The sequence below is a fragment of the Coturnix japonica genome, chromosome 4, assembly GCF_054131305.1.
Source record: "Coturnix japonica strain WE chromosome 4, WE-NBRP24, whole genome shotgun sequence".
Taxonomy (NCBI): domain Eukaryota; kingdom Metazoa; phylum Chordata; class Aves; order Galliformes; family Phasianidae; genus Coturnix; species Coturnix japonica.
This window is the reverse complement of record NC_140666.1, coordinates 53,033,427-53,054,543: the sequence shown is the minus strand read 5'-3', so window position 1 is coordinate 53,054,543 and position 21,117 is coordinate 53,033,427. Positions and strand designations below refer to the sequence as shown.

At 42.1% G+C, this 21,117-nt stretch overlaps 1 protein-coding gene across 2 annotated transcripts in view; it reads left to right on the top strand.

The window, feature by feature from the left end:
* Positions 1-21,117, top strand: part of SHROOM3 (shroom family member 3) — a 128,507-nt gene that overhangs the window by 24,397 nt on the left and 82,993 nt on the right. For both annotated transcript variants that reach the window (XM_015861637.3, XM_015861635.3), the window contains exon 2: positions 14,914-15,068. In XM_015861637.3, coding sequence (XP_015717123.2) covers positions 14,914-15,068 — 155 coding nt within the window. The remainder of the gene's footprint in view (positions 1-14,913; positions 15,069-21,117) is intronic.

Genomic DNA, 21,117 nt, shown 5'->3' with positions numbered 1-21,117 from the left:
GTAATGTTCAGGGTCAGTGACACAGATAAAGTCAATGAAGTCTGTCTTGTGAAACCCTGTTCACTGCTTTGAGGTTCCTTTCTGAGACAGTAGATCATGCTCTTAATGGACAGGGGGATGCAAATTTTGGGGTTCAAAATGTGGGTTTGCATTGGGTTTGGAAGCCTTGAGGAAGGGCTGGCTTTTTCATAACACAGTGAAATAATCAACTTCATGCCCTTTCAGGGCGTAGTTATTGCGTTCTTACAGAGACAAGAGTTGTTCTCTGAAAAATACTTCTGTGTAGGTCTCATCCAAACACTAGTCTCCATAAGGATACAAGTTGTTCTAATTTCAAACCGCCTGAGTAGTGTCTGCCACAGTATTTCTATCTTGAGGTTTTGAGTGTACATTTTATTTTCTCCTCTTAGAACTTTTACGCAATCTTGAAGTTTTCTGTAGCTCATTTGACCCAACTATTGTTGCAGATTTGTTTCTCAGAAGGAACATTTTCATCACTCACGGGATCTATTTTTAAGCTCCTCAAAGATTGCTTAAGTGAGAATAATATCCCAGAGAACCATACAGGATGCTGTGGGTATGGCAGCTGATCTCAGGAACGCTACAGAGCGACTTGGAACTGAAACAATTGACTGTATTCATTGAAATGGCAAGGAGACCGCAGGGAAATAGAATGGAGTTACCTTCACTGGAATTTGGCCAGCGTCCCAGCTACCACTAATGCCTCTGCTCTTACAGGAATGTCCTGGGATTTTCATTAATGCGTGATTCAGCTTACAAAAACATGTGCATGCTGCCTTAGCCCCTGGAGCTATGGCAATTAAAGAAATGCAGTTTAGCCAATGTGTAACAACTGGCTTTAGCAGGCACGTTCCCTTCTGTCCTAGTTTTCTCTGCTCCTTGTCCCCACCCCCCAAAAAAAGAGTTAAGTTTCCAGAACACTGCATAAACTATATAGGCAATGAACCACTGCGCACCATTCAGGTAGCATTCTGGATGTACAACTCACCTTCATATAGCAGCATGCTCAAAGAAATGTGCACTGTAAAATCCTCTGAATGGATCTCAGAGAGGAATCTTGTCTGAGAAGGCCTGACCCTGGCTGTTGGACTGACTTGCCTGCTGCCAGTGAGCAAAGGCCCCATGGATGCTCCTGACTGATCCCAATGTGCATTAAGCAGAAATACAGTCTGCAGTGCTTAGGACTGAAGTTGTGCAATGTTGAGCCACAAAGGAACAGTGTGCCCAGGCCAGCTAAGCTCATGTGTATTCATTTGTCAACTTGTGTCTTCAAATGCTGTTGCTTTTGAGGTGTGCATGTGAGAAGGGCAGAGGCTTTCTCATGGTGTAGGGGTTTGGTGACTTTGCACACTGTCCTGATTAGTTATAAAATGTGATTAAGCCTAGAACTACTCATGGAAGACATGCCTTTGTATGTCCTCCAGAGATCAAGGGCCTTCTGCTGCTGATGACTGAAGTGGTCATATCATATTGTCCTTGTTAATGGGAATCTCCTACTTGTTTGACCTATCAGCTTATTTTCAAGGACATTTTTTTTTGAAAGAGTGAAGCAGGAAAAAAAGAGAGAGACAGAGAACTGTGAGAAACGAGGAAATCATGCCAAGTAACTGAAAAGACATAAGAAGAATGCAGGCTTCTAGTTTGTTTGTTTTTGAGACAGTTGTGATGGCAAAACAAGGATTTGAAATCCTTCTAGAAAGGCATTTTTATGCCATAGCTCTGGGCTGGGTGCTTTGCACAGTGTAGATAAATGCTTCTGCAAAGTTTGCAACCATCTGACTTGTATGTTGAAGTTTATCTCACAGAGAAAACTTTCAGAAAAGAAGTTTAAGAGTTCTTCAGCATGCAGGAAGGAGGAGAATAGTGGGCAACATGCCCGGTGTTTATACAGGTATGTTTACCTTGTCCATCTCCATGACAGCGTCACTGACACTAAAAACTTGGACCTGCCTCAATCCAGTTAAATTCATTTGCATGTCTACTTCAGCTAAAAAATAATGTTGCCAAAAAGTGCTTGGCTTGATAAATGGGTAAACTCAGAAACTCAGCTATAAATCAGCTCCCCTAGAAGGGCTTCATAATGCAGTTCCAGAAAGATGTCACTACTTCAGAAGATTCAAGCAGGGAGAGGAGTGCACATATCTTGATGAACTTCAGTGTTTCTAATACAGCTGAAACAGGACAAAATAGAGCAGAGCCCTACTCTGCCTGAGGTGTCAGCTTGATTTTCTGGAGCATATGCTGATATGTGAGCTTCATGCTCAGCTCTGCTGCTTATGGTCCCAAAAGTCACCCCTACACGTGTTTATGAATTAGAGTGATTTGGGAAGCTTGTTGATATTGAGATAACTGTTATGCAGTGTCTGTCTGTTGAGAGGGTGGCTTTAGGGTTTTCCCAGCCACCCATGTCTGAAGGGATTTTTTTAAGGCAGAACATAGCAGATGTGCTTCCTTGCATTACCCTAGCAATCTTGGATCATAATAGGATCTGAAGTATAAAACAAGCAAGAAGGGTCCCAGGTTGCCATGGTTAAATGCAGCCTTGAAAATGGTTAAATGCAACCATCTAAGCCTGCTTTTATCATTTTGCTTTCAAAATTACTCCAAAATCGTCTTGTTCTGTCAAGACTCACCATGTGCAGGTGATTTAGGTTTACACATAGATAGAGGATTTAGTGATACACATGGACTGTACTTAAAGATTTGAAATAGAGCCCAAACAAAATGTTTTCAGTGCTTATTAACAGAACTGTTATCAATAAATGAGCAGCCTGACATACTTTCAGGATAAACTGATAAGGAATGAACTAATGAAGAAGGAGTACTCTAAGCAAAAACATTGAAGAACTGTAGAGCAAAGAATGCAGAAACCGCAGCTAGAGGAGAGGCTTGGATCGGAAGATATCAGACACAGTGGTGAGTCCCTCTTCTGTCTTGATTTGTAATTAAACAGAGGACTGCAACATTCACTGGTGAGTCTGACTGCTTTTTTCAAGATCTGAATGAAGAATTAATCCCAAATGCCACTGCTTAGTAGTTTTGTCTTACTCTTCCACACCATAAATTTCATTCATGCACCTGCCTTTGAATCTTTAGGATATTCACTCTGGCTTAAGTGCAACAATCTCACTATTTCTGCAACAACGGGAGTAATTGAATGGCCTTTCAGATTATCTTAAAGCTGCTGTGCGCCTCATGTTACTGAAACCAGAACTATCCACAGTTCTGAAGAGTGAAATTCAGACAGACTTGACTGCTTATTCCTCTTCTCACTAAAATTGTGTGAGATGCTGGTTTAACCCATCCTTAGCAAAGCACCCCTCAGCTTTTTGAGGGGGTGAGTCCCACGAACTGCAAACGAGACAGAAGTATGAAGAAAAGCAATTGTCCTTTGAATTTCGAACTGCCACATGGTGGCAGTAGGGGACAAGAACAGTGGCTGCAGAGTGAAGGTTATGAGCCAACGAACCGGAGTTGTAGATCAATCTCCCCAGCGGTTTTGTCCTCTGTTTCTCTGCTGCTCCCAGTAAGTTTGCAAAGCCTTACAAGACGCATAAGACCTAAGCAAGGACAGACTTTTCAGTTCCTGTGGTCCTTTCCATGTGGACAGCCTATTAGGGCCGTGTTTAGGAAAACATGAGCAGCTAAGACTGCCCACCTTCACACTGGTTTATAGGGAGCAGATTCTCCAACACACAGGCTGCCTGTCCATCCTTTCCATCATTTCCAAGAAGCTGATCTGTAGGCAAAGAAAATGAGTCTCCAGGGCTGTGAACCTGGCATTTTTCATGGGCACTTGAGAAGACTTTTTAATAATTGTAGGGTTCTGAGGGAATAAAGAAGGGATTTGGCAAGTATGAAGTGATGACAATGGCTTGGACTGTAAGACTCCTCTTTTGTACTGGCACTGTCACTCCAAACCGTGTGCGGTTGCAAAAATCTGGTCCAAGGGGAGTTCTTGCTGTGTTATTGCTGAGCATGTGACCTGGTGTTTGGTCAAAAAGAGTTGACTTCTTGTGCTGGAAGGAACTGTCTTAGCTACTTTGAGACATTCTATTAGCATTTCCTTCTCATTACCTGGGGATGTCAGCGCAGCTTTGGTGCCTTAAAGGACATAGCTCTCCATGTCAAGCTGTGTTTTAGTTGCTTCTAGCACCTCTAAGCTTCAGTCCTCAAAGTGTTCCTAAAAATTTGGATGTCTCATTGTTAAGCAAGAACTGAATAACCAAGTTCCTTAGTTAGTGATTGAATGCATTGGAAGAGCTCGACTCAGTTCTTCAGGCATGGCTCTGCTACATCATTTTTTTCTCTCAGATACAGATCATTTAGTGGTTATTAGTTTTCATTATTAGGCTGAGGGAGAAAGGATGAACATGACAAAGGGAATATAGAGCAAAAGAAAGAAAGGAAAATGGTAACACAGTGAGATAGAGTGTGAGTGCAGTGAATAAAGAATGAAAGCTAAGGAGACAAGAGAGGAACTAGACGTACAGAGGAGAGGATATCCAAATGAGGTTCCTCTTGGTTGCAGAAAGGAAAATTGTTGTGAGGGAAAATGGCTTAATGTTGGTGACAGGGTAGACATATGAAGGCAGTGAGTCTCATATAGCCTCAGTACAGCGTGACCTGGCAGTCAACATGGAGTGCAACTCCAGCACTAATGTGTGATTCTTTCTGTGACCCTGGAAAAGTTACATAAACATTGCTTCTGTTTTCATTTCTCTGTAATTTGGAAACAACACTTCCTGCTGTCTTCCCATGCAATCAAAATGTCAAATAACACAATGGAAGAAGGTCCTTGAGGATCATTATTACTGTTATTACTACTGTTGTTATTTGCAATTTGTAGCAGCATGTCTAATGAAAATGTTAAATATTAATTTAATATTTGGAATGGAAAAAAAGAGAAAGAGAAGCGAGAAGCATTGAAAGCAGTAATTGACCATACTGGGTCCACGGACCTGTCTGCAGGATAGTCTACATGTTCCAGTAGCTCAAAAATCCTGTATCTTTAGGTTTAGGTGATTTTTGGAATGGCAAATTACAAGGCAGATTTTCTTGGAGTTCCTGCTTTGAATTCACATGATGCCAAGGCCCTGTCTAATCATGAACACAAATTCATTCACTGTACTTCTACAGACTGTTGGTTCTTGATTTCTTTCTACTCTGAAACAGTCACATGTGTATAAATTTTAAACATCTTTTCTTGCTTGGAAATATTTTTCATTTATCCCCAAAAGACACACACAGTCTCATGGCTGTTGGTCACTCTGGCACAACACAGCTTCTAGGGATTATCACAGTATGAGCTGTAACAGCAAGTATAGGAAGATGACGGAAAAATCTGGGAAGATGCAAAAGCATCCTGTGAAAATGTGCACAAGGCAATGCTATGCGAGAAGTACTGAAAGGAGAGTTCTAAAGTGTCATTTGTTCCTTGTTTTTAGAACACGTATGATGAGGTCTGAGCAATAACTGGATTTCCTACTATGGCAGTTCCCATGATGCTAAGTTTGGCTTTTCCCAAGGTTGAAAAGTTGTCTTGTATTAGAAGGACACAAAGATGTGTGCAGACACATCTCTGACTGGTTTATTTTCCCAGATGGCAAGGACAAGAGGAGTGAAGGTATGTAAAGTGATGCTGTGAGAAGAGACTATGCCAAGAGACTAAAGCCAATTTGCAAACAGCATAAAAGCAGCTCCTCATTTTGGGTGGGCCTATATTTGTTGGCATCCCCACATGTACCTCAATGGACTCGTTGTCAGAGTACCACAGGAAATGGGGTTTTGATGATTGAGACCTGGCTGGGTGGAGGACATGTGAGATATGGCTGTAAAACTGGGGGCAGGATGGTGACACAGGATGAAAAGTCCTGTCTGTGGAAACCTTGAGCGTGTTTAGGGGCACAGCAGAAGACCTTTCCAGCAGATTATTTAACAGATGGCTATTTTTAACTCTCACATTGTGGAGCAAATATTAACTCTCAGATATGTGCAGTCACTGGCTTTGTGTGCTCAGGACAGGGGTGAGCCATGTCAGCTACAACAAAATAGCAGGAGTGAGTTCTTGTAGCCCCTTTAGCTGATACCACCCTGATAATCACTGCCGACTGAACAGGATCAAGTTAGCTTGCGTCAGGCCCCAGTTTTTATATCACCTGCTAATATACCCTCTGTGGAATGCATGGAATAGATTGTTTGCAAAAATCAAGCAGGGAACAAAGGGGTAGAGCTCTCTCTGATTACCATGTGCATTGGCAGGGTGTGCTCTTCAAGCAAGACCCTCCTGGGATAAAAGCTGGGTTCATGTAGGAAGCAGAGAATGAACAGGAGAAAGCAATCCCTTGAGTTTTAGGACTGTAATGGAGAGAACATTGCTCTGTACCTGCCCAGGTATGTCTTGCTTTAGTGGCTCTGTCTGTTATCAGGTACAAATTGCTACTTATTTTCATTTCATGCTTTCAACAAAATGAGAGAAAGGTAGGAAGGAGGTTTGAGGAACTGGCTCCCCAGACACCAAGACATGGAGCAGCCACATGGTGCGAGGGCCAGGAGAGGAGCCATCTCCTGTCCTCTGGCCACCTTTCTCCTGCCTCTCTGGTAGATGCAGCAGGAGATGGGCTGTTTGCTGCTACTGTAAAGCATGTAAGAATATAAAGCTGTAGACAGGTCATAGGTGATTTAAGATGGCTGAAAAAGCCAGCTGATTTTTCCTCCCATCTAAAGATGCTCTTGCCTTTCCTAGATTCCAGGTTCAGTTCATATGTTGAAGATATCACACTGTAGCAGCGAGCAAGCTTTGCTGCTGTCTTTCCATTTGCTCTTGACATAGCTTTCCCACATCTCTGTTTCCTGTCCCTCTGCTTGTCTAACCTGTCAATTTGCACTGTAAAGTTGGGGCAGGAACTGCTGGTGATAATGCGTCTGCACCACGCCTCTAACAGAGGGACCTGATAGGGCTCTAGGCGTAACTGTAGAGCAAACACAGATTAGTTCCTTGTCTTGTATATATGAAGGCAGGTGGAGAAAATGTATTATTAGCTTTGCCTCCTGTTACTATATATATATATATATATATCCTGGAGGCTTCTTGGAGGTCTGAAGTCAAAGCTGTCATGTAGTTCCATCTCTCTTTGTGCATTAGCTGAAAGGAGACTTGATTTTCACTGCCTTTCCAATTTTAAATGCAAAAATATCTGTAGAATCCCAGCAGCTCTATGCTTAAGAAGGTAGAAAATTATCTTAAGAGCTGAGCCTTCTTTCCTCTGCTGGTTTAGGAATTCAGAGTCACCAAGTGGAGTCAGACACAAACTCATCCAAGCACGTCTTCTTATCTCTTGTAGCTAAAGCCAGCAATCTGTTTTCCATCCACTTCTTGCCACTTTCTGCTGAGGGGCTGACTGTTGAGATTAACCTTCTTCCCAGGACAGGAAACAATCACACAAGAAATGGGAAGGTGTGGAAGTGTTGGAGCCTGCAGAGTAGTCTGAGGAATGACCTTGAATCTTGGCCACTTGTCAGTAACTTGCATCCAGCCTGCATGGAGCATGGAGGCATTTCTGCAGCTGGGTCACCACCTTGGTACCCAAAGCCAATTTCTCCTTTATACAGGTGGAAAAGGTTTTGGTCCTTCAGGGACCCTCTGTTTGCACTGATGTGAGAGTGCTCCAGTGTTCTGTCTACAGTCCTGATCTCCATTTGAGAGCACAACATGCTTTCCTGAAAAAGAAAAAAAAAATAAAAAATGGATGAGTGGCTGCTGATCATTTCAGTTATCATAAGGGCCAGTTGTGGGCGCAGACAAAATAAGGATTGCAACAGAGCAGAGGACTGGGAGAAGAGTAAAGACACAAAGAGTGATTTCTCTGGGGGCATTGCCTTGAGGGAAGCTCCTCTACCCCACTGGGGGATGACAGATAGCCTTGCTCTCTGAGCAGTGCCTATGTTTGGTCATCTGGCAGTGAGGAAGGAAAGCAGCTTTGACAGCACAAGTGCTCTCCAGCAGCAGAAAGGGGAGAAGCACTGGGCTGTGCTCCCCAGTACTCCACTACCCTCTGGGCTGGCTGCACCACTGTGTCTCTCTGAGGCCAAGTGTACCCAGTGCTGATGAAAGAGCTGAACAAGGAGACAAGCTCCTGCTGTCCTGGTCTGCTGAACTTCCTGGGTAGGGTACAGCCCTCTGCCACAGCCTTGGCACTGGATTTTTGCACTCCTGAGAGTCAAAGCAGAATATTACACATGTACTTAGTAAGCTGATGAATTCAGTGGAGGGGCAGGTGATTCTGCTTTCAGTCCTGACAGGTAGATAAATATACTTTCACACACATACATACATGCGCACACACTGCAAAGAGTCTGTGAACTGTCTGTTACAGTTCTCTGTATGGGATCAAATACTGCTGAGTTTCTCTGATGTTGATCACAGTCGCGGTGCTAAAATCAGAGCAGGTGACTTGTCGCGGCAAACACAGTAAGAAGCGTCTCTAGGTTTATGGGGGTGCCTCTCTGATGCAGCACCTGGAAAATAATCCTGAAGATATCAGAAATGTTGGAGTTGTGAATGGCAGCGGTTGGAGTTCTCCCTCGAGGATTCTTGCTCCAAGCCAATTAAATATATTTATTAACATGTTTTAGACTAAAGTGAGTGAAAATATCTCATTTGGCCTGAGCTAAGTAGCAGAACTATTTTGGTAATGCCAGAAAGGTTTCTTACCACTGTTAACCTTTCAAAACTATGTAGTTTAATTTGTTCTTCCTGAATAAATAATATTCGGGCTCTCAAGTTGAAGTAATTCTGCACAAAACTTGTACCTGGGATAAATTAATGCTTCCATTACTGTGCTTTTCACTTGGGAGCAGTAATGTTACTATTGAACAATCTGAAGCACTATGAGAAAGAAAAAATCCCTTCTTTGTTTCCCTGCAGAATACAACAATAACAACTTTGGAAACACATTATTTGGCTTCAAGTAAATGTCAATAGCTAAATTCTTTCTCGATGCATGTTTGTATCGGAGATGGAGATATCCAGCAGAGATATGGCTCCAGGGGGAGACCTTTGACTTAACTGTTTTTTAATTGAATCATATTAACTGCTTTGTCATGCTGACACAGAGGTTGGGAACAATAGGGAAGAATTTCTGTCTGCTGCATGGGAAACTCTCGCTGCCCCCAAGTTTTGACATGGCATTCAGTCTGAATGATGGGAGCAGCATATTCTCTGGAGGTATTTGGCAGCTCTGCAGCTCTGTTTTAAGGTTTGAGAAGCCTTTCTGAAATCAAGAGGGGATTAAAAAAAAACTCATCTCCTACATGAAAACTAAATGAGTCAAGCTTGGCCCACTGGGTCTCTGTACCATTACCAGTGCTGGTCACCTAATGTGGGACCAAGCAGAGATGACCCCTAGATTCACTGGAAATGCATCATTCCAATTGCAAAAATAAAGATAGTTGTAGTAGAATATTTGAAATCATTACAAATGCTTTAGCAGTGGAGATGTGGAGATGAAATTGGTCTGATAATAGGGCTGGGAAGGAAGAACATCAAAGGGTCTGAAGCAGAGAACTTTTCCTGTAATGTAATTCTGGGTAAGTCATGGAAAACTTGCAGCAGAGAAAGACACCTCTCCCAGGTCCTTAATGGACCAACATTTCTTCCTCTCTCACCACATTAGTTCCTATGAATTTTTTTTACTCGGCTCAGTAATTCTGGACAGCCATCTCCAGCAGTTCATTTGTGATGCTTCCTATTGTTACAGTATGCGACACGGTAGCAGTCTGCCGCTGTGATTGCTGCAGCTTCTGTCAACACCCAGCTAAGGTGGTTGGCTGTTTTATTCCAGTGTCTTTTAGTGCCACTCAGCAGTTGTTCTCGCCTGCAGTGTGGCTACTAACTGCAAACTGTGTGCATACGAAGTTGCCGCTTCTTTTTTAATAAGAAACTTCAGTAAGTAAGTTTACAGTTTAGGAATCGTGCGCACTGTTCTTAATACAAAGAAGACAAAGACATAATGGTAGTTGTTACAAAAGCTCCTCAAAGAAAGGGAAAAGAGGAAGAAATAATGAAAACCTCTTTAAAATGATCAAGAAAAGATCTCAGAGAGCATTCCCTGAACTTACAGTAACCATAGCAAACCAAACAAAAGACAGTAGTAATAAGTCTTATGTATCCTTGGTGATCTGCTTAAGCAACTTCTTGCTTTTACAGTAAGCCAAAAAACGGGAGAACAGATGAGTTCAAAGTGTGACCCACTGAATGATGAGAAGCCTCCTCAAACACAAGAAAATGGACTGGAGTGTTAATTCAAAGCAGGATCAGGGGTGGCCTTTGGGATTTTCAGCAAAGGCCAGTGGGCATGGTAGGCTTCACTACAGTAAAGACAGATGAGCGGATTTAGTCTGTGTCAGCCTGAGGAGACTACTGAGACTTTCTGAAGCCAGCTTGGCAGGGAAAATCTTTTTTTACTCCTAAAGAACGTGAAAGCATTGGCTAGATATGTCGGTGGAAAACAGAAGAAAGAATGAAGTGTGTGGGAGAGGCTGAAATCACAGCCTTTATAGAGTAGTTAGATAGGATTTCACAGGAAGTAGGGCCATCCTCTGGAAAGGGATAATTTCCCATTGCATGGTTCAAGTGCTAAAGACTCCTGCCAGGTCAGAGCCTGAGCTAGAGGTTCATAGAGACAGCCCCTGGAATGAGGGTCAGGATTTGGATTATCACCATGCACAGAGAGATCATGCACTGAACATGCAGAACTGACAAAGGTTACAATGATTGTGTCCATTTTACAGCTAGAAAATTAAGACACAGAAGCCAAGAGTATTTATGCTACTGATTAATGTTTTGCTGTACAGGTGCTCCTACCAGTTTCAAGGAAGGGGTTTCTGCTCCCCATGTGCCTGGGCAGCTGGCTCTATTTGCAGCATCTTCAGTGAGACGTGGCATTGAATCTGGCTGGTTTGTGTCTTAGATATTCATTCCCCTGCATGGTTGAGTGGTTCGCTCAATCCAGCCAGAAACCATCCATCCCCAGCAATCTCCTGCTGACTCCTCTTGCTCCTGATGGATTGAGAAACAGTCCTGCACTCAGAAAGTTTGCTGGTGTCAAGCCACCTCAGCTTAAATAAACTGTAAGAGTCTTACTGCCTATTGATTGACCTCTTACACTAGGTCATGTAGCTCACAGTTATTATATTTTTGGCACAAGTGACTGTTGAAGGTGATCTTGATAATACCATGGCTGTTCAAACCACTCCAACATGACTTCCACATTTAAAATAATAGACTGTAGTGCTAACTCTGCCTTTGCCAACTGACATCACTTGAGCCACTTAAGGTTTAGGAAATGCTTCAAGACTTACCTCTCTTTTCCTCTTGCTTGTAGTCTGCAGAAGAGGATATTGTTCAGAGAGGGTATCCACATGCAGAAGTGACCTGCCTATGTATTGATCTGCCTGAGCATATCAAGAGCTTTGCAGGTATCTTCGATCCTGTGGTCCTTGACTGCTCGGTGCAGAACAGAACCAGCAGAGTCCCGTCTGTAACTCGTTCGGTGAAGCAAGTGTTCTTTTAAATAGGTTCTGTGTAAGCTGAGATTTGTTTTCTTTTGTTGATAATTGTTATACTCACTAGAGATAGAGCTCTGTATTTATAGTGCAGATTGTTTTGTTTTAGTTATTTAGTCTTTTCCTTGAAATATTACTACTCCTTATACACAGGTGTTTTCAGAGGCATTCAGTGAGGAAGTGACCTACTTGTTAGAACATGGAACATCTGAACTTTACTTTAGGAGACAGTGTCTAATTTCTGGACTTTTGGAGGAAACACACGAGTCTTTTTGACTCTTGACTCTTTGGTTGGTATTGCCAGGTCCCAGGGCTGTTGTGAATGGTTTCCTCCAGGAAATCCAGGGATTTCATCCAGGGAACTCCAGCCGGTTAGATGAGATAACTGTGCCTAAGCAAGAAAGCTAACAGATTATTAATAGATGAGATAACTTTGTAAATAAAACAAATCAAACCATATCTCCATTTATCTCTAGATACATAGGTAATTCAACTTTGATGCTGCCATCAAAAGCTTCTAATCATAAAACGTGTGTCTTGTTTTAGGTCTTATTTGTGAATAGTTTAAGTGCACAGGAGCAAATAAGATCATTTTTAACCTTTGGCATTACTTGTAGATGACTATATGCAGGCTAGCATACTTTCCTTCAAGACATTCTTTAATGCACTACTGTGGTGGCTACACAGCCTTGCAAACTGCAGTTTAAGAGCCACTGGCATAGGGATAAAGTGGAATGTTGTCTGAAAGGCAGATCCATTGCCTAGAGTGCAGTAAGCCAGTCTCACACACAGAGATGAGATATTGATTTATTGTTAAGTTGAACATACTTGGGTACTAGGTGGTATCCCACAAAGCTAGCACACCCCAGGATTTTCAGGACATTTTTTAATACATAGCCTTATCACTTGACTACCATCCTGATACAGCCTCTGGGTATCCCTATCAGAAGGGGAGGCCAGAGATGATCGCCCTTTCTGCAGGCTATGCTAATTATGCTGATTAACAACATGTTGTTTCAAGATGCTCCTGTCTTCAGAGACAAGTTTAGTGAGTTTCTCTACTTGATCAATTTAGCAGCTTCAAATATGGTCATCCTGACCTAGATAAAAGCAAGCATTTGCTATGTGTAAGTATGCCCCATACAAAGACCTGCACAAAAATTAGTTTTAACTTGACTGACAGCAGGGACACATCATTGTTCAAAGACAGATTTATTTTAGAGCTGTTCATAATGTTAACAATCCTATCAGAAGTACTGTGGTTTTTAGTGTTTCCTTAAGTCTTGGATTTCACATTATTTATAATGGCAATTATGGAAGAATCTGAATTCCCATTTTCACTAAAAAAGCGGAGCAGAAAAACAAACGTCTAATCCCCATAGCTGCAAAGAGAACTCTGAGACAGTGAGTCTGTGGAATTCCAAAACTAGAATAAATGAGGGGAGAGTTGAACTAGATGACACTGTAGAGTCCCTTCCAAATCAAATGATTCTTTGAGTCTATGACTCCATGGTAAAGCACAGATAATGATTTTGGGATATAACTGGTGATTTTTAAGGATAAGGTTAATCAGGCAGAGGTTAATACAAATGCTTCTGGTGAGTACCTTAGCCTTTGAAGTAGCTGATATTTGTTACAAGGACATACTGGTCCAGTAATGCTCTTTCTCCATGTATGACCTAAGATAACAAAACATTAACCAATAAAAAGAAATCTGCTGTGTTGCAGATTAATCTAACTCATAGTACCCCACCCTATTGAATTTAGTTTAAATGGTAACCACCTGTTTTTCTTTACAACAAACTGGGGCCATGCTGCGTTTTTAGTTTGTTATTTAGTTATGCTGGCAGCAAGGTCTAATGTTTCATCTTTCACCCTTCCTGGTAATTGTGATACAAGGATCTTTATGTGAAGTCTCATTCCTGTGGTTTTAACCATTCTTACGAAGAAAAGAAAAAGCTCATTCATCAGTGGAATGACTTCCTGGTAGCATGAAGGACAATATTTTTTACCTACCTGTGCAGAGAGTAAGGAGAATTGATTAGCTGATGTTTGTGAAAGTCAGCTTTTAAGTGTTATAAAATGCATGAGCTGGAATTCCATTGTTCACAACAGAATGGCTTTACCTGTGAGAAACTGCCATTTACACTGAAGCTAATGTACCAGGGTAATATGTCTACATGTGCTGAGTTATGTGTTTGAGTCTTGCCTCAGTTGTATTTTACCTGATATGACTTAAGAGTGTGTGTGCAGTTTCACTTCTCTCTGCAAACACCAGTCCTTCTGCTAGTGGAATCAGGGCCTGAATCCAGTTCAGATGCATCTTTTCTCCTGATGTTATTTCTGGGAAGGTGAAGGACTGAAGGAAGAGATTATACTTCTTGGGTGCCATCAGATGTCTGATACCACTGAGTATGGGTCTTATGACAGCAGCTGACACAGGCTGCACCTTCTGATAAAGCATTGACTGCCAGGTGCTTTGCATATCAGATTTTATCAGAGTACATTATATTCAGAGTGTATACAATCTTGCCCTCTGCTAATATTCAGTATTGCTACACTACTCTGCCTTTGAGGAGGAACAGTGCACTATTGCATAAGGCTGGGAGTCAGAAATCCTAGTCCAGTTACCCTTTCCTCTGCCTAGTCACTCATATGCATGCAGATTTGGCGCATTGCTGCCGGTGCGTCAATGGAGAATCGATGCTCACAAAAGACTGCACAATGTACTCAGTGAGCTATACAAAACAGAGGGAAGTTGTGTGGGATTCTTCTAGCTTTACCACTATATAGCCTTGGGCAAGCTACTTAGCTTCTCATAAAATGAAAATCGTCTACTTCCTTTTATACATAATGTCACATGGAGTGACATGCTGCTGCATGTCACACTTCTATGCATCTGCTCTGTTGCTGGCCTGTAAGCAAACAAGAAGCTGTTAGTCAGACAGTTAAATCGCTAAAAGGACCCTGAACAAGAAAATCACATTTAATTCTTCTAATCTTCCTTTTCCCTTGGGCTTGTGTCTGGGGTGCCCTCATCAGGAGATGTTCCATCACGGTGTTGTTGGTACTTTCTGCTTCCAAATACCAAATACTTCTCCAGCTGATTCAAAACAATGTTTATTGGTAGAATTCATTTGGCTGCCAGTCCCTGCCTTCCATCTGTATGCAGTATAGTCCCTTGAGGAAAACATCTTGCAAAGGGAAGCAGTGTTTCTTAGTCAGGGAGCTAAGTTTGGGGCTGGCCAGAAATGCATGCTCAGCTCTGCATGCGACAGCCAAACTGTGGCAGGTGTGCCTTACCATTTCTTTCTTTTTCCTTTGCAGATTGAAGAGGGAGGTAAAGCAGACTCCCTGCCTTCTAAGCTGCAGGCTGGTGATGAGGTGGTGAACATCAATGAGGTGCAACTAAGCAGCTCCAGGAGAGAGGCCATTTCCCTAGTTAAAGGGTCCTACAAGAAACTCAAGCTAGTCGTTCGCAGGTAGGCAAGATACAACACTTCCTCCCTCCTGCCCTATAGGGTGTCACTACTATCCCCTTCACATCTCTAACTGAAAATCAATGGCTTGTCATGATCTTGGCAATAGCCTTCTTTTAAGCACACAGGCATGAGCTGGAGGGCAAACATTTGTTCTTTTCAGCAAACATTTCTATGACTCCTTTGTCACTGATATATCCAAGTATGTGAGCTACTTATCCAGATCTTCCACGGCAAACCTGCCATGTGACAATCCAGAAACGTTCAGTGATTTCCAGGCAGTCCCCATCATTCTTTAAAATGCCTGGGGCTTCCTTTGAGAATGTGGCAATTCTGTACATAACTCTAGCCTTGTTTTCTCTGTTTTGTCACCGTTGCTGTGACAGCAGAAATACTGCCATTAACCTGAGCAGAATTTGAAGCTATTTCATGTTCTGCAGATGAGTGATGAAGTGGCCATGCTGACAGAGAGCAGTCTGATCCATATTGTACTCAGGGTAGGACCTAGCAGGTAGATCAGCCACCTCGCCTGTGTCTTTTGATCAGCAACCCCTGTACCATCATTGAATGAGTGATCTCTCTTCAGCCATTCTGTACTGCCATTTACCTGGCTGTCAGAAGTCTTATAACTGGTAATGAGTAGCAATGCTTGCATGGTTAGTCTGATGGTATTCACTCAGCTGCACAAACTGTGCCGGTACCTGCACAAATAATGCCAAGACTCCTTGGTGACAGGCAGAATATCTTAGGGTCAGGTCACAGAAACCGATGCCTGTTTTGAATCATAAATGTTTGGAATTAATTTTTTGGGGGTTACTTAAGACCTTAACAGAGATGCTTCCTGTACGTTTTTCACTGTGGGCATGTCCAAACAGCTGTTATTTTTCTGTGCCAGTTAGGTGATAGCTGGTATCATTTTATGGAGTGCTCTGTCCTGAATTTCCATGCTCAGACAGAGAGGAATCTGGGTCAAGATCAGCATAGCTGAGGAGCTGTCATTAGCCAAACAAAAGGTGTCAGTTTGAGTCACTAAGTTGGAACAACTGGTTAGCATCCGGTAGGGGGAAGGAGGAGGAGGGTGATGTCTGAATGGGACTGGCATGAACAGCTCAGACACCCTTCTGTTTTCTGGAGTATATTTCATGTTCTGCTGGCTATATTGTGTTGTCTACATGAAGTAACTTCAGGTACTGACAATGGCCTTATGAAAAATTCCATATACTGAATGGTACCTCCTTTGTGTAGCTGGTGGAAGGATAATTTTAAATGCAATTGATCACTTCTGAAAACATTAAGAATCAGCCAGCAGTGTTTACTTCATAGTGTAATAATAATAATAAAGGTGGCAATACTCAGCTCTCTGGCCAGCTGATAGCAAGGTAGAGAATAAATTTTGTCTCCACTTTTCCAAAGGGAAGAGAAGGGATAAAAGAAAGATCCCAGAGTAGAATGGTGGGAAACAGGAAAGCAGTGAAGGAAAAGTGAGTCTGTTTTAAATAAAGCTTCCAACAATATGAAATGCAGCTAGGTGCAGAAGAAATTAAGGAAAGCAGCTCATCATAGAACATCAGCCATGTGAGGCCTTCATCTCAGGTAAGGCGATGCTGCAGGCAGGCTGATGATGCCTGTGTGGTGAAATATGAACAAACGTTTGCAAACTAAATTTGAGATAAAGCTACAGCACCAAAGATATGCAAGATATCTTTACCCCAGACCTAATGAGTTTAGCCATTAAGACTAGTAAAGGAGGAGGTAGTATGCTTTCCATCTAGGATTGGTTTGGTATATGGAGGAGAAGAAAATGTCTTGCAGTACTACACTGTCTAAAAATAATTTAGGGGATTGTTGTTAATTGTTTATAAGCATTGATCTCAAGTGCACTGGGTTTCTTTGCTGCAATACTAGCAGTTCTGAAACTCTTTGAACAGTCATTTGTGAATTTTTAGTATGTGATTCCAGTATTAATAAGAACTTTTGCTTGGAGAGTGACACAAGCTCATACTGGTATGGACTTTACCCCTTTAAAGTCATATGCAAACAATAGCAAAGTCTGCTTGATGTCTGTGTTTTTGGTTCTTTCCAAAGCATATTCAAGGTCAGCATATTTTTGAAGGTTTGAGTGGTTGTTTTTCATATTAAAAATTTTTGAGAGTTGTCTGTTGCAGCATGATGATGATATGAGACGTCACATCACACAGAAAGCTTGGAATTGTTGTTCAGAAGTTTAGTAGTAAGAAAATCAAATGGATGACGTACAGAGCACATTTGACTCACTCCATATCTCTTTGCAGCCTGTATAGCATTTTCAGGTTGCTACTTAATCTCAGTTTTTATTTCAGGACAAAGTTGAGCTTTTAGTTCCTATTGCAGCTGAGTGAACATACACATGTTACTAAGCAAAAACTGGTAATAGAGTTTGATGCAATGATGTGTTGTTTTCCTTGGAATGTCATCTGCAACGTTCAGTACTGATGCCTCAGCACCTGTAGTCATCATTCTGTTACTGGTCACTTTAATGAAAGAGAAGAATGCAAATAGTTAGAATGACAGGAATGTGAAGGGAAAATTGGAGGAAATTCAGTATGAGAGGAAAGAGGAACATAAACAGAGATGAGAAAAATGACTCATCTCACAGTGATACTTATTATAAATGAATGGTTATGAGTAAATAGGCAGTACCGGAGTAGTTAGTACATGAGGACCATAGTCTGACTTTCACTTCTGTGCAAACATCCTGCTGACGTCTGGGAGGAACTTGCAGAAGGAGAGACGTGAAGTTGTGAATATGTCTGCATCCTATTTTCTTCCTCATGAGCTTAATGTAGGTTTAGGACACAATGTCTTTAAGTAAGTTTTATTTTGTTAACATATTTTTAATTCAAACCCATAAAAAAATAATTCAAAAGAAAAAGCAACTTACTCATTACAAGCATTTTGCAGGCCCTAGATTTGATTAGCACTGGAACAGGCTGCCCAGGGAGGTGGTGGAGTCTCCTTCTCTGGAGATATTCAAGACCTGCCTGGACACCTACCTGTGTGACGTGGTGTAGGGAGCCTGCTTTGGCGGGGGGGTTGGACTCGATGATCTCTAGAGGTCCCTTCCAACCCCTACAATTCTGTGATTCTGAAAGAAGCATCCAGTGCTTCAAAATCAAAGAAGCAGCTTCACTTTTTCCAGAAGTTAGTGTCTCTTGCTGCATCTCTAGCAAAAGATGAATTGTCAGAATTGAACAGTCTTGCAGATAACTAACGTATCCTTAACAGAGTGTTGTCTCTGTAGCTTCTGTATCAGTGTGATCTTAGAAAAGGCCTGGAAACCCAGAGCAGACAGGGCCACGGTAAGCCCGAGTTGTTAGAAGGTGTGATTAACTGATTATTTCTGGGCTGAAAGTAAACTGATTAGCAGTGAAGGGAGTGGTATTAATGTATTGACATGTGGCTGAAAAAATGACAGTGGAAAGGGTCACTAAAATACACCATCCACAACATTAGAAAATAATTCTATACACTAACCGCTGTTTGCATTTCGTTCTTGTGGGTATGGTACCAAAGCCAATTGCAGTGCAGTCAGGGGAATTAAATGGGGCAAAGCCCTATTGATTAGGCTACCCATTACATCCTCTGTAAATATGGTTAAGTTGTTAGCATGTGAAGTTGCAATGTAAAAGATCAACAGACTGGGTGGGTGTGCATATGACAAGCTTGGTCATTTCCAGAACAAACCAATACGTGTGTGTTTTTAAATATCTGTAGCCTCAGGTCTGCATCTGGTGTGCCATAGGGAAACCTTGATGTTACTTCACACTTCTTAGTGCTGAAGCATGAAGAAGCCAGAGTGAGAGTTGCTCTGTATGTCAGAAAAGTACAAAGCTTCATTGTTTTGTTTCCTTTAAAGGAAACAGCCTTTAAAATTAGCAGTGGGCAAGGTAGCAGTGTGCTACAGGAAAGAAGGAACAAGTGTTACTCCACTGGTAGCACACTACAGGAATGTGCCAACAAGGTAAGTGCACAGAAGAGGGCTCCCCACAATTTTCCCTTGGTGGTCTTCAATGTCTCTATATCACTGCTGGTGACAAGTCCCTCTGACTGCAGATCTGAGCAGAACCGGCCCCCTCAAGAATCCACAGGCTGATGCTGGGGAGATCTTTTTGCTTATGGTTTGCAAGATTGGCAATGATGAGTGTGAATCACTGCGAGAAACCAGAGACTGCTTTGTTTAATTTGTTGTAGGAATCTTGTGTACTGTCATCCATAAACTACCTTAGATAGTTTTTGATGCTCAGTTGATTTTTAACCAGCTGGAGGAGGTAGCGTGTTTGAAAACTAAAGCTACAAGCTACAGAAATAAGACTCACTTGTTTAACTGATACAGACTTTTGCTTGCTTTCAGATTGGTTTCTTCTGTTGCTTGCTCTCCCATCTTCAGTGCCTAAGCAGAGTTAGATGCAATTTTTAAAAGTCCCAGACATTTTTAGTCATATCAGTTTAGTCTAATTGCGCTGTGCATTCTTGTGTCAGCTGAAGGTAAGGTTCCGAGTGTGTGTGCACTGCCTTGTCTGCTTTACAACGGCCACAGCAGCCTACAGCAGTTGCCCAAAATAGACTTTTCCACAGGTCAGTAAGCAAGAATGGCTGGTAGAGCGTCACACTGTTTACATAGTTTTACATTCAACATGTTCATAACAGCAGCAATTAGATCAGCGAGGCATGATGGCAAATGTAGCAGCTCTGCAAATATGCTGAAGGCAACCACAGTCACAGGGACAGCAACTCTCAGCCACCCTTTCTAACACAAATGCTGTTTGAACTAGGCCCTCCTACAAGCCAGTCCTTTGAGTTGCTGTGGCATTCACTGTTGCCTGGTGCAGGAATGACAGAGGTGAAAATGTTAAGTCATTCTTGTTGAGACATCAGTGTGTTGTGACTTGATGTGGGCAGTTTGTCTGCGTTCTTGGTGGGTGTAACCCAGCTCCATTGATTCAAATGGTGTTCAGATGAGTTACTTGAGGTCAGAATTTACCCTGAGATTCTTTAAACTCTTGGATCTAGCATCAGCCTTAGTTAATGAATGCAAAGCTCTATTAAAATTTGCTAGTGGAACAGCAAGTGAGTTTCTCTGCAGAGAATTGCTAATGTAGGCCTGTACTCTGTACATGCTGACATGTGGGAGTCCTATAGAGCCCTTTTGGTTTGTAGTTCTTAGCGTTCAGGCCAGCGCATAGGCACACAGCTCACATCACCTGGGATGTGATGTGAGGAGTTCTGATGATACTTGCATCAGTGGAGCTAGTGAGATTGTGTGGAGCATAAATCTCAAATGTCTGTGGTCTTCATCAAAACCTACTGCGTACCTCCATGATGTGAAATGTGTGTTCTTAGCATGTGTCCTGTCACACACAAACTACTGTAGAAAGTCTGTAGGTAGCATGTAAAATATTGTATCGTAGATGAAGTCCATTCTGTTCCTAAAGTATGTAGCTGCCATAACATATTGTTGCACTCTTGAGGCTTCAAGTGGGATGCAGTGGCATGTCAGTATAGCACTTCTGAGACTGCTGCAGTAAAATCCATCCACCAGCCCTGTTCTTCATAGCAGCCCATGAGTAAACCTTCTGCTCGTGCTGATCAGCCATAACTTGAATGGGGATGTGGTGCTGTGGGCTTGGTGCTGGCATCACCACTGAGGTAGGTGCTGAAATTTAAGAGTGTGTCTGCCGCTGCTTCTGACACCAGCTTTGCTGGTCCACAGATGTGTGCTTACCTGCTTTTATGTTTTATGTAGAGTGAAAGACATTTGGCTGTATTTCTCACTTTCTGTGGCAGCCTTATAGTGAGGTGTAAGTAAACACAGAGATAAAAACATAGCAAAGATCAGTATTCAAGAGAGTTGATGTCCTATTTTCAGTGCTAATGGCTGGTAGTTTGTGTCAGTCCCAAACTTAGCAGTGCCTGAAATCAATTTCCTTCTCAGAGAGCCTTTGGGCTCAATATGCAAGTCCAGTAATGGAGGAATAGGGATAGAAAGCATTATCCTCATTCTCCTATTGTGCTA